Source organism: Etheostoma spectabile, chromosome 5, assembly GCF_008692095.1.
Source record: "Etheostoma spectabile isolate EspeVRDwgs_2016 chromosome 5, UIUC_Espe_1.0, whole genome shotgun sequence".
Lineage (NCBI taxonomy): Eukaryota > Metazoa > Chordata > Actinopteri > Perciformes > Percidae > Etheostoma > Etheostoma spectabile.
This window is the reverse complement of record NC_045737.1, coordinates 18,679,303-18,692,598: the sequence shown is the minus strand read 5'-3', so window position 1 is coordinate 18,692,598 and position 13,296 is coordinate 18,679,303. Positions and strand designations below refer to the sequence as shown.

General features: G+C 37.4%; 2 protein-coding genes across 6 annotated transcripts in view; both read left to right on the top strand.

Moving 5' to 3' along the window:
- Positions 1-754: 754 nt before the first annotated feature.
- On the top strand, positions 755-7,090 carry LOC116689130 (major facilitator superfamily domain-containing protein 10). Of its 3 annotated transcripts, none has more exons than XM_032515528.1 (13): positions 755-895; positions 1,974-2,156; positions 2,538-2,634; positions 2,765-2,868; positions 3,056-3,214; positions 3,491-3,682; positions 4,616-4,718; positions 4,821-4,932; positions 5,017-5,125; positions 5,219-5,309; positions 6,245-6,292; positions 6,397-6,486; positions 6,636-7,090. In XM_032515528.1, the coding sequence occupies exons 2-13, from the start codon at positions 2,004-2,006 to the stop codon at positions 6,737-6,739; spliced, it is 1,362 nt and encodes a 453-aa protein (XP_032371419.1). In that variant the 5' UTR covers positions 755-895; positions 1,974-2,003; the 3' UTR covers positions 6,740-7,090. The 3 variants fall into 3 exon arrangements, with proteins under 3 accessions (XP_032371419.1, XP_032371418.1, XP_032371417.1); XM_032515527.1 differs by lacking the exon at positions 755-895 and adding an exon at positions 907-951 and having other exon boundaries at positions 6,248-6,292; XM_032515526.1 differs by lacking the exon at positions 755-895 and adding an exon at positions 907-951.
- A 1,204-nt stretch (positions 7,091-8,294) lies between these two features.
- The window catches only part of LOC116689119 (selenocysteine insertion sequence-binding protein 2), a 10,438-nt gene continuing 5,436 nt past the window's right edge, over positions 8,295-13,296 (top strand). For 2 of the 3 annotated variants that reach the window (XM_032515503.1, XM_032515502.1), the window contains exons 1-11: positions 8,295-8,499; positions 9,453-9,595; positions 9,697-9,868; positions 10,076-10,151; positions 11,136-11,332; positions 11,444-11,528; positions 11,627-11,721; positions 11,953-12,093; positions 12,217-12,315; positions 12,471-12,563; positions 12,852-12,981. In XM_032515503.1, the coding sequence (XP_032371394.1) occupies positions 8,491-8,499; positions 9,453-9,595; positions 9,697-9,868; positions 10,076-10,151; positions 11,136-11,332; positions 11,444-11,528; positions 11,627-11,721; positions 11,953-12,093; positions 12,217-12,315; positions 12,471-12,563; positions 12,852-12,981 (1,240 nt within the window). In that variant the 5' untranslated portion in view covers positions 8,295-8,490. The remainder of the gene's footprint in view (positions 8,500-9,452; positions 9,596-9,696; positions 9,869-10,075; positions 10,152-11,135; positions 11,333-11,443; positions 11,529-11,626; positions 11,722-11,952; positions 12,094-12,216; positions 12,316-12,470; positions 12,564-12,851; positions 12,982-13,296) is intronic. The other variant, XM_032515504.1, reaches the window with a different exon arrangement.

Below are 13,296 nucleotides of genomic sequence, written 5' to 3'. Positions count from 1 at the left end.
CTGTAAGATTGAAGTTTTATTTAAAAATGTCTGATAAGTCACTATCTCTGAAAGAGATAACAAAATGGGAATTAGGCCTATGGCTCACTGAGGAAATTATTGCAATATTTGTAGACTTACGAAAGACAAAAAAGTCCAGGATGCTCAGGAATTTCAGTCAGATGTTTGAAGGTGCTATTTGGAGTCGAGAATTCAATTAAGTGTTGAAAAAAAGGGAAATCCAAGGTACTCTACTTAAAAATTATTTTAAAAGCCTTTATTTTACTGGCTATATCATAGCAACCCACGTGTAGCAACACAGACAGCCTTTACATTTTGTAGTCAAATTTGTAGATCTATATTTGCAGTATAACAAAATGGGTTCCTGGTGTGACATCCTTGGAAAAAAAATCTTTATTGCAGTACACAAAAATTGAACTATACAAACGGAAAAATGTGTGAGCACAGTGTTTCAGGTTTGTTATGCTACTTCTGCAACTTCTGCTGTTAATGCTCAATAAAACGTTTTTAAGAAAAATAAAATAAAAAGCCTGGCTGGGGTTAACTCGAACTTATCATTGACATAGGATGTTTCCCAAGGTTTGGAAAGGAAATGCTTGCTGTCTGACCAAATTATGAAACAACGGTCTTAGAGCTCAGGTTACAGATGGGTCCAACCACAGAGACTTTAACAGTCGGGCCAATGGGCAAGAGAGGTGATGAACGAGTGGATTCGCCAAAATACGAGCTTACGAAGATCACCTGAAGGCAGCATTTTCGTCTGTGTACGCTGGTTGTTACGACACATCTTGTCATCCAAATGTAAGAGGACACCGCTTCCTGGTGTGGACGTATTTATAATAATGGACAGATGAGAAAGAGAGACAGAAAGAAAAAGTAGACCTGCTCGAGTCGGGTAAGTCCTCGTTGTGATCTGTTCTGATGTATTTAACCTACGAGTCTGCGGATATGGTGAGTAGAAGGTGTTCAAATGTTTCTGTTCGTTTAGTTAGATACAGTGTCCAAGAAGAGGTGATGCTGATGATGTGAATTGTTCACTCTTGCTGGATAGGTGTAGCCTTCTCTCTGGAGGGTACTAACTTGTAGGAAATTTGTTTTATCTATTAACAGTTTAAGGGCTGATTTCATTCATTTCAAAAAAGTGCACGTCAGTGCATTTACTGAGAAGTTCATACACGCAGGGACCAACCTTGATCTGAGCATTTTTACAGTTGTTCCTTCCTCCTTGTGCTACACCTTCTCTCTCTTTCCTGAAGAAGATTGTGTAGTTGATTGCAACTTCACCGGCACACCTTTCACTTACTTTTGTAAACTACTCAGGTTTTGTATTAGGATCTACTCATTCATCTGCAGATTACTAACACTGTCTGTAGTAATGCTTTATTTAACATATACTAGGATTTGTTATATTTTTCTAGAAAGTAACTTGAGAGACATGTAACTCAAAACTCTAAAAGTTTCCTGGAAAGAACTGGATAATACAATACAGTAATTATAAAGAAAATTAAGACACTTCCATTTTATTCCAATAAATTACCTGCAGTGCACAGTGAGCCATCTGAACACACACAAGTGTTAACGTGTCTACAATCTAGCATACAATTCAACATTTATGGAGAGTAAAGTTTTTTTATATGGGCCTATAATTTAAATAGAATATTATGTTAAATACTAAAATACAAAAACTCCAATACAGTCAGAATGATGTCTTTAAATGTCATAATAACATAAATTCGTTAATTTGTTCCAAGAAACTTGCAAGGAAATAATTAGATAAATTACAGACCTCTTAAATGTACCTGTTTGTTAGAATTGTGGTATTTCCCCAAGGGTTTACTTGTTCCTGTTCTTTGAGATAAGAAGTCAGGCTTTTTGGCATGTTTAATACACTGTAAACATAATGTACTATGACTTTATTTCCATGTCAGGGCTGCTCTTCTAACAAATACTGTGTGTGTTTTATTTACGAGCAGAAACAGAAAAGACAGTATTCAGTCTCAGGAATGTCAGCTGTAAACAAATATGCAGAGGATGGCAGCACCTTTTCGTCGAAGGTCATCAACATTGTGTTTATCACGCTGCTGTTGGACCTGCTCGGATTTACACTGATTCTACCTCTGCTGCCTTCAATTCTGGACCATTATGCGCAAACAGGGGTTAGTTTTTTTTTTTTTTTAAGATGATTCAATCAGCCTTACTTCCTCAATTGAGTTACATTGTACATCAGTTTTACCAGTGGAACCAGTGTTTAGTTATAGTTTCCAAAAGTAGAAACAGATTTTACCGTGTAAAAAAACAAAAAAAACAATGGTGTGTTTTGAACAGATGATGTGCAGAATTTGGTGCTCTGTTGAACAAAGGAGGCTTTGTGTAAGGAATCTGTTCATAAAAACCACAACCAACTCATGGGCAATTGGTTTATCAGTCATTGTCTGTGTGTGATTCTGCTTGCTGACTCATGCTGAATGGACCTCTTCACTAGTGTTTGTGTTGTCCCGTGTGATGTTACATTTTCAGTGTTTTGTCTTGTTGGATAGGATGGCGTATATCAGTCTCTGCAGAGTGTCGTCGACTGGTTCAGGGAGGCCGTGGGGATTCCAATGGAAAAGAAATACAACAGTGTTCTGTTTGGAGGTACAGTAGCCTACACTGGATAGATTTCAGATTCAATATAGCATATGTGGAGCTCTACTTATCGGGAAAATATGACCAATGAAAACGTTGTTAATGCAAAGAAACTAAATTGATTATTTTCTTCGTTCAGGTCTGATCGGGTCACTGTTTTCTCTGCTGCAGTTCCTGTCGTCACCTGTAACTGGGGCTCTGTCAGACCACTATGGCAGGCGGCCCTTGCTCATTCTTACCACAGTGAGGAAAATGCTATATTATACCACTTTTTCATGGCTTTAAAATGTAAACCTCCGTATCCTTTCGCATTGGAAGCCACTAGAGTCATTCACTTGGGACAGTTCCAACTCCTCTTGTGTAAAAATTTCTGCAGCTTTGACCATCAGCCCTGTTTCATTCAGGTCTAATTGGATGCCTTGTGTTCCAGTTAGGGCTGATGTCGTCCTATGCGGTCTGGGCTGTTTCCCAGAGTTTCAGCATGTTCCTTTTGTTTCGAGTAATTGGGGGGATTTGTAAGGGCAACGTCAGCCTCTGCACTGCTGTCATGGCAGACTTGCCTTGCCCAAAAGCACGGAACAGAGGAATGGTAGGCACAACTTTCTTTTGCCTCAACAGGAAATGTGTTGTTAAAATGTGTCATCTAAAAACACCATAATGTGATTGGATGTATGCTTGATCTTTCACTAATGTTGAAAAATAATATAATGTATTCTAACAGACTCTGCTAGTATCTTTTAGGGCTCTGACTCTCTAATTTCTTTGTTGTACACAATGTTGCCGGTCACCCAGTTAAAAGACTTTGTAATTGTAAATCCCACTTGATAAGATTTAAAAAATCAAACTTTAATTTTATCATTACCAGGCTATGATCGGCATTGCCTTCTCCCTGGGCTTCACTGTGGGACCTTTGATGGGTGCCTATTTTGCCCTCAGCTCCAGAACAACAGGAAATGTCTTCTACCAAACTCCAGCTCTGCTTGCCTTGGCCTTCAGTGCTGCTGATCTGCTCTTTATTTGGGCCATGATGCCAGAGACACTCCCAAAGGATGTCAAGGTTGGTTATGGAAACATTCACACTGCCAACTGACAAACTGAATCACATACAGTTTTACTTAAGAGTCAGACATTTTTGGGATGCATGTTGTGCGGAGAAGTTTGAGACCACTCTCATTTATGTACCTTGTTGTTTGTGCCTTGTTGCTGAAATGGGCTAAACTAATAGAGCTGCCTTGCCTTACCTTATCTGTACAGTAAATGTGAAGCTATCTAGTTTAGCTAGCTTAGCTTAGCTTAGCTTAACTCTAAAGCTCACTAATAAACATTGTTTGTTTAACAAAGTGTTAAATAGTTGTTTTACCTCTGGTTATTTGTCATACTATTTCTTGGTTGGCGGCAGTAACTTCTTGACAAGAGTCCAGGAAGTAATTAATAATTACACCTTTTATGAGCTGAAGCTGGGTGGAGTTATGCTGGGAATTACTTGATGTCACCAACCTTTGTGTGCTTAGCACAATAACAGGGTACACTTCCCTGCCCTAACAAGTAATATAAAGCTAAGAGAAGAGTAAGGGAGTTGTCAATCAAGTCTGTACATACCCATACAGAAGAGGTCTATCAGGCAACACAAGTGAAAACACCAGTTTGAATGGACTATTGGCGTATGGGAGCTTCAAAACATAATATAAATATGTGTATTGAAAAAAGTCTCTAGTACATGTACAGTATATACAGATTTGTATACAACTAACTATTTTTATTCTACTTAATTTTATTCTATTCTGTTGTAATTTAAATATTTGCATATGTCATATATATGTATGTATCGTGAAGGGGCTATAACGTTTTGTTTCATTTCACATAATATTTAAAACATCATCACCTGCTATGTGTAGGACTCATCGTGGTTTAGTTAAATACCAGTTTGTTTCCCTTAGTAGCTTTTTTTTCTCTTTGACAGGTACAAATGCATTTTCTTGTTTTATCCTAGGCTTCATCTTCAGAGTTTGGGGACTCCAGGGACCTTTTGAACCCAATATCTTTGTTCCATTTTTCAGCTCTTACCAGGACAAAAGATCCACCTCCAAAAGAAAGTGGGTACTGCACATACTGGATTACACCCATTTGACTAATTTACATAAAGCATGAAATAACTTTGGCCCACTGATAGATGGAAGGTGAAAATGTCTTTCCAGGAATGCAGAGCCTTCGAGCGTTGGGCTTGGTTTATTTCTGCTATCTCTTCCTGTTCTCTGGTCTGGAGTTTACGCTGAGTTTTCTGACTCATCAACGCTTTCAATTTACAAGGTATAAACTCAAAGATAAAGCTGTGTGCTCTATCCGTTACAGTTACAACACTGTGATTTTTTACAAACATTTTTCTCTTACTAGTATGCAACAGGGAAAGATGTTCTTCTTCATTGGTGTCATCATGGCTTCAATCCAGGGGGGATATGCTCGCAGAATCAAACCTGGGCAGCATATCCGGGCTGTTCAAGTGGTAGGAGTGCCTTCTGTTTACACGACAGTAACATGTACCATAAAATACTCTTAATCTTAAACTTCTAACTAAATATGTTTCTCTTTTTCTTAGGCAATAATATTATTAATCCCAGCATTTGTTCTCATCGGGCTCTCGTGGAATATAACAATGCTTTACATTGGCTTGGCCCTCTACTCATTTGGTGAGCTCATTTTGATATTGAATGTCATGTTAAGACAAGATAAACCTTTTATTGTACCCAGGAATGTGCAAAATAAGTGACACATATTTAATAAACAATGACATAATGCATATGAGTACAGTTAAAACAGGAATTGGGATTTTAAAAAAGGCCAGTAAAAATGATAAAACCAAATCACACAGCAAAGACTTTGCAAGCACACGATCAAAATGTGATTTGTATATTTAGTATCAACACTGGAAATAGGATCCTACAAATCTTGTTTTACAAATACACCCTTTATGAACCATGGGGAACTCCCAAAGCTGATGCATATGAGTCCATTAGAGTAAAACAAAACAATAAAACAATAAACGGTTAAACTACATAGTGCTTGTGCTGCAAATGGTACTTTACTTTTATACCAAACCTTTTTAAAATATTCTAAATGATAACCAATACATTTAATTACTTTTTAAAACATAAAAAAATTAGTAAAATAATGATCTTTTTGGAGAAATATGTGTGACTGGAGCAGAAAATCTGGAAAATAGTAGAAGAACCATTAAAGAGTAAATTAAAACCAGATAAAATCAAAAAATTAAGTGTATCCATAAGGTGTACATAAACTTTAATGGCCAAAGACAAAATAGCAAAATATGGTTTATATATGCTTTATGTTAATGTTGTTAAAAAATGTATGAATGTATTTGTTTTATTATGTATATGTTAAATACTCTATGCAGCCATTTTGGCAGCCATAGCTTAGCTTAAGATACTTTCTGGTTAAAAAAAGGTTAAATACAAATTTTAAAAACACTCCACATTTACACAGTTTGTATGCAGCAGGATAATATCCACAAACAATGAAAATGTAAAACAGCATATAACTACATCTAAAGGATAAATGCAATGTAATCAGTATTTAAATTTGTTGTCATTTATTTTTCTTACAGCAGCTGCAATTGTAGTTCCATGCCTGTCAACGCTTGTTTCTGACCATGGTACACCTCTTTATTAATTCATATTTATGGAAACTCACAAAACATTTAGATTAGACTATAATGTGCACACTGTTGCTGATTATCTGCTGTGGACGTTCTTCCAGGGTCGGCCAATCAGAAGGGCACAGTGATGGGAATACTGCGTAGTTTGGGCGCTCTGGCCAGAGCACTGGGACCAGTTGTGTCATCCTCTGGTAAGGAAGACAAATGGCAGTAATAGCACCAAATGCTGCTAACATCTTAAATTTGACATATGTTACAGACTGATGAACTGTGTGTGAATAAATATGCTTGGTCAAACACTCTCTTTGCAGTGTACTCATATTAACTGTTTTCTCCACAGTTTACTGGATAGCTGGAGCTCAGATCTGTTTTCTCCTCACATCAGCCTCTTTCATTATTCCTCTGGCTCTCCTGAGAACAGCCAGAAGGCTAAAGGAGGAGTGAGAGACACAAAGTATTGACAGAGACTCTTGATTGCAGAGACATTTAAGATTTTAAATGAATGTTATGATTTTTACATCTGTTGGGAGAACAAGTACTGCCTTCTTACTTTGACACAAACAAAAATAATGAGATGTACTGTATACTTTCTGCCCTGTTTGCCAAGGATCATCACACATTCATTGAACAAAATAATGCAAGAAGACGATGCACAAGGCAAAACAAAGGGATGTTACAGTACAAATAGGAAATGAGCGGGCATGCCTTTTTAATGTGCACATTACCACATATACCTGTGCATATTGTGAAATGTATGGGTTAGGGGGGGCCACAAATAAGATTTATACTTGTGAATTATATATATGCTTTTATAATGCGGTAGTCTATCAAGCACTCAGAGTTTATATTGTACAAAGTAGCATATTTTCTTGTTAAAAAAGAATAAATGGGCAATTCAATCTGTGTACAGAAGTTTATTATTATACTAAAGATTGTACAATGAACAACAAACAATAGTTCATTAGTAGAAAGTAACCAAGTATATTTACTCAAGTACACTGTTAAGGTACTTGTACTTTAATTTAGTCTAAATTCCATGTTATGCTAATTAACACTTTGGCTCTACTACATATAGTTTACTCTACAACATGTATATCTTTTTTTGCAGGTGAACATGTCACATAAAAACCTGATCCAATTAAAAAGTGTATTTTTATAGATGAATCTACCCAACAGTATAGAAATTAGTACCTCCTCCACAACCAGCTGCACATTAAGGTACTCCTTGCATGTTAATTCAGACTCAATAATAACAATATATTGTGCATAAATTATACTTCTTCTTTTGACACTTTGAATGTAATCGCCAACTATAACTTTAAATGAAAACTTGCAATGCAAAAAATATTGTCTTATTGAACGTGATTAACTGAAGAAGTGCCATGGTGATTATCTGGTATTTAAAATGTTTTACCCTATTCACCTGGGCTGTCTTGCAAAATGTGTGGAATTTTACAATACACATCTTTTAAAAGAGTTTTCTCAAAACGGGTTTTTCTCATACTCTGAGCCAGAAATCTCCACTTCAGTAGCACTTACCAACACCAAACTTTGCAGTTTAATTCATATCCATATTCTGAAGGTTTTTCAGAGTGGTTTGTTCATTTATCATTCATAGCCTGATATTTATACCTAAAACGTGGTGAAAATGGATATAGTATCGCTGTTGAAAGTATTTTCTGATTCATGGAGTAATTAAAATGAGATATCCAAAATTCCCTCTGTTAAAAAACTTTGACTAATATGTCAACAAAATGAGACAAGAATTTTGAAACTGGCTTTATCCAATGTTATCCAAATTTATCTTTAAATGTAATGCATATTTAAATAAGATAATGCAAAATTTGCATATTGAAACATAACATTTCAGATGTACAGTTTGTACTCAACTGGGAAAGCTGTAGCCTAGATATGGTGATATCTGTAGTTAAAATATTTACCTGTAGTGTCTAAGCCAGAAGATGTCGCTATAAGCTAACCTCCCTGCAATCAATGTAAACATCAGCTGTTTCAATCAGGCTCAACAAAGCTAGCTAGCTAGCTGCTACTGCTATCCACCATAGCTTTAGCCTGCATAGCCAACACACTGTTCCGGTAGGTATAGCTGCACATGTAGCAGCGTTGTAATAGTTTGACAACACATGGAATATTGAGAGAACATGCGAAGATGTGACTGCATATAGGAAAACCTGAAGATGGACAAGGTCGGTAACCAAAAATAACGAAACTGTTATTTTTAGCAAGCTAGCCAGTTACGGTAACGTTACCTTAACGCCAAAGCACGCTGGTGCATGTAACGTTAGCTAGCTGCTAACTTTTAGCTAACTTTAGCTGTTGTGAATGTGTAGATGATACGTATAAGTTACCAGCTGTTGTGACCACACCGATAAGCTGTTAATGACGTTTTGTAACACTTTACGTTTTGTCAGGCTACCCAAAAAGTTACGACTATGTAACGTTAGCTGTTGTAAATTGTAAATTAGAGCTAAGGGCTAAATAGTTTAATCCCCAACTACCAGAACAAAAGTTAAGTCTGACACATTTCGTCTGAGTGAAGTGGGCATTTAACGTGGATAAAACTCGCTAGCTGGTTCATTCACTAAACAGTTAAAAATACAAGTGCAATCATAAGGAAAAAATAAGAATGAAATAAATGGGACACCTTGGTAAGCTATCTGAAGCTTGCCTATAGGGGCCCAGACACTAATAAGTAGATAGTAAACGTAAATTATAACACGTTGTCTAGATTAAAAACAAAACAAATACATGTGCATGCATTGTACAGTGACATTTTCAACCTACAGAAAACCCTTAGAGCTAACTACTAAATGGTCCCAAGATATTTATTCCATCAGGCTGGCATTGCTTAAGTAGGGACAATACAACAAGTAGAGACATTTAGAGATAGAATAGAGACAAACTACTTTAGAAGTCCCTAGTCATTAGGGTATTCAGGCTTGAACATACTTTAGTAGTAATAGTCTTAAGCTCTATTCAAAGTATTTTTTTTTATAGTCCATTATCATTGTGATTTTATACAATACACCATAAAGTGATTATGGAGTTTTGAAATAAGTGTGGTAATACATGGCTTCACTTGTACTCCAAACAAAGGTTGTATTCCAGATTGATAACAAACAATCTTTACTTTCCCCAGGAGAGCAAACTGTCATCTGTTGTTCAGTCTTTTGACGATAAACAACAGAGGAGACAGAGAAAGGAGCCTGCTGATCCACACACAGCCTCTTCACCACGTCTGATGTTACCAAATCCTCATGTGTCTGAGCAGAGTTTAAGAGGGTAGAAGGATTATTACAGATTTGTTTATCCTGATTAAAAAAATGAATCAATTTGCCTGATATCAAGCCTCTCATTTGTTTGAATTTCTAAACTTTGTGAAGGAACTGGTCGCCAGGTTTGACGACAAAGCAGAATCCATCAAATACATATGAAGTGCCAGCAGGAAGAGGAGATATGTCAAGGATTTGTGGCTACGGCAGTGGTCGTTATGTTAGAGACACCAGTGATGATTTCCTGCAGAGAGACGGGCCCACGTGGGATCCACAAGCAAAGGTTGGTTTAAATTTTAAGCACCAACTTGAAACAAAGGAAAAGATACCACACTTGCTTTGTTCCAGGTTGATTTTCCAATGCACTGATTTTTTGTTTTCTTTGGATCTGCGAGTTGTTTCTTTACAAAAAATGTAAGCATTAGAAAAATAGATGAGACAAACTTTCTAAAGTAAAATAATTCCATTGATTTTTAATCCATCTCCACAGACATCAAGAGGCAACAATGGCTCTCTGGTCAAAGGCAGGGTTATGGGCAAGAGCTCACTAGATGCACAGAAAAAAGGTATCTATCACACATGGCATTGTTTTTGTCATTTAAGTTTAATATATTTTTATCAAATAACAATTTGTTCCCATAGTGATATGAAAATGTACAGGCTATTATTTGGAAAAGGAACTGTTTAAAAAAATTCTTAAAAGCGAAAAATATTCCAGACCCGGTTAAATTTACTTTTGGTATTGTTTACTCTGGCTATCATGCTTTTAAAAGGAGCAGTCTCAGTCATCGTCCTGAGCCACTCTATGTAGACTCTTCCTATTAGATTAGATTATACTTTATTTATCCCACGACGGGGAAATTCTGTCGTTACAAGTAGCAGCATAGCAGCACAGCAAAAAACGAAAAAACAAACAATAACACCACAAACAAGTAGCACGAAAGAAATAAGGCAAGAAATACAAGGCAAGAATACAGGCAGAAATAGACAATGAAAATATTTAGACTGAGTAATAAATGCCGTCAAACAAAAGGAATTTTAAGTGCGGTTGCCATGATAAGAACAATATTGCGGTGTAGTGACGTTAAAAATTAAGTTAAGTTGAATGTGTAATTAGAGCAAAGAAGCAAGAGTCGGTAGCATAATTTAAATTATATTAACCTGAGACCATAAATATTGAAAAGTAAGTACTAGTAATAATAATATAAATACCAATATAAAGATAAACAGAATGTGTGATGTAGATGGGAGAAAAACAGGAACAAAACTACAACACTATCAGGTAGAGCAGTGTTGTAGAGTCTGACAGCGGCCGGGATGAAGGACCTGCGGTACCTCTCCTTCTTACACCGTGGTGTATCAGTCTGCTGCTGAAGGAGCTGCTCAGGGACCCCACAGTGTCATGTAGGGGGTGAGAGGTGTTGTCCATGCTGAGATCCGCTTGGCTAACATCCTCCTCTCCCCTACTTCCTCTATGGGGTCCAGAGGACAGTCCTGGCTAGGTATTACAGTATTCTGGCTAGCTTTTGCTTACTATAATTGCACCACAGGTTTTAGAGGTGCCAGATCTGCCCCAAACTCTGCAGAGAAGCCAAAACCAACACAGACAGACTTTGTCCCATTTGAAGTGAAGATGACTGATTTCCCAGAGTTAGCTGGTGGTTTGCTGGGCCAACCGGGCCCTCCTTATGTTCAGAGAGAGTGCTGGGGTCCAACTCAAACACAAACATCGGCATCTTCCTGGAAGGTGAGCTCACTGAAATAACAGATGTGATATTGTATCAGATGTGATACAGTTTGCGGAGAATGTTTCACTTACTCATACATTTGGCTAATGTAATTTTTTTTTATTGAACAGTCTGTCAGGAGAGTATCCCAAACACAGCCTGACCCCCAGAAAAATACCACTAATGCTAAGCCAGATTCCTCTGCTGCTTCACCAGGTAGGTGAAAGTCCCTTCAGTCAGCCTTTCGATGTCTTTACAAGGCAGTGTCAGTCATATTTCAGGTTGTTTATTTATCAATTTATTTTTGTGAACAGGTCAGCTGGTGGTGACTTCCTGGGCTAATGTTGCCTCTCAGCCTCCTAAGAAACCCATCCCTAAAGAAAGAACAATCCACAGCAATCACATACAGGTTAAATGACACGTTTGATTTAGACTGTGAGCATAACAGATTATTTTTACAGGGTATTGCAGGTCTTAAAATAAAATCTTAAAGCACAGAATATACTTAGGTCTTAGAATGTATCAAAAAGTCTTAAACTATAAGGTGTTTTCTGGCTTGAAAATTGTCTGTTTAGAGTTTTCCTGTTCTGCCATGTGTTCAAACATTGTTTTCTGTCCCTTAATTTTTTTGTCCCGTCAGATGGAGGAAATGGCTGCACAGCAGGATGGGGGAACTCCAGGGAAGAAAAAACGGAAGAAAAAGAAGAAGGCAGCTAAAGTTGAAGATGTAGAAGCTGAATCAGAAGAGCCAGCAATGTACCAGGAGCCTCCAAAATTTGAGGTGAATAAAAATTGTCATTCAATTTAAACGCAAAACCCATTTCTTAGTATTTTTAAGGGTAGATTTTTATTTTATTTTTTAATTAAAAGGAAAATTATTTTTTTCTCCATTTTGTCTCCTCAGGATGAAGAGGAGTTTCCAGGCTTGACTCCTGCTCTGACTAGGATTGATAGATTGATAACAAGCAACCATGCATCCACACTATGCAATGAGGTACATATCGTTAGTTATTTTATTCTCCCAGATGTTTTTACGTCATAATTAAAACATTGTAATTTCTTTGTTGCTAAAATGCACTTTACATTGAAAAAAAAGCACATTTCAACATGTGAGGGCATGGTGAGTGTCATTAAGATTAATGAGACATTTTTTTTCAGGAAAACCAAAAAGCGCATCAGTCTACCAACCAAACCAAAGAAAAATTACCTGCAGCAAAAACTCAGCCCACAGAGACAGCTAAGAAAGGACAGGTTTGTATTTTTCTTTTTACATTCAAATTTTGTTTTTGTTTTTTGGGTGTTTTAGGCCTTTAATGACAAGAAACCGGAAGAAGTGACAGGGGAGAGAGAGAGAGGGGGAATGACATGCAGCAAAGGGCCGCAGGTCGGAGTCAAACCCGGGCCCGCTGCTTTGAGGAGTAAACCTCTGTATATGGGCGCCCGCTCTACCAAGTGAGCTATCCGGGCGCCCTGAAATTGTGTTTTTGATAGTATCGTGGAGAAAACAGTAGACATTGTTCTTGGTCTCCTGATTCCTAGAAAGCTGAAAAGGTGTCTGGGAAGAAAAGCAAAGTTCCTGTTAAACTGGACATCGGAAACATGTTGGCCGCCCTAGAAAAGAAGCAATCTCAAAAAGCCAAGCAGGATGCCAAACCAGTCATTCTCTCAGGTGGGTTATGGTACAACTGATGCAATGGCTTCCTAATTTCTTTGATTTTGAACCATTATTTTAAGTTACTTACTGATCCAGACCTGTTGGTGTAAGGTATGAAAACCTAACCTAAAGCGGCAGATGGTTTGTTAACACGGAACCATCTGAGAAAACCACTATTGTTTCTCTGTTGTCACACACACACTGTACCACGCCCATTGGGGTGGCAGTAGCTCAGTCCCTAGGGAGTTGGGTTGGGAACTGGAAGGTCACTGGTTCAAGTTCCTGTATGGACCAAAAAGAAGGGAGTGTGGATTGGTGGCTGGAGAGATG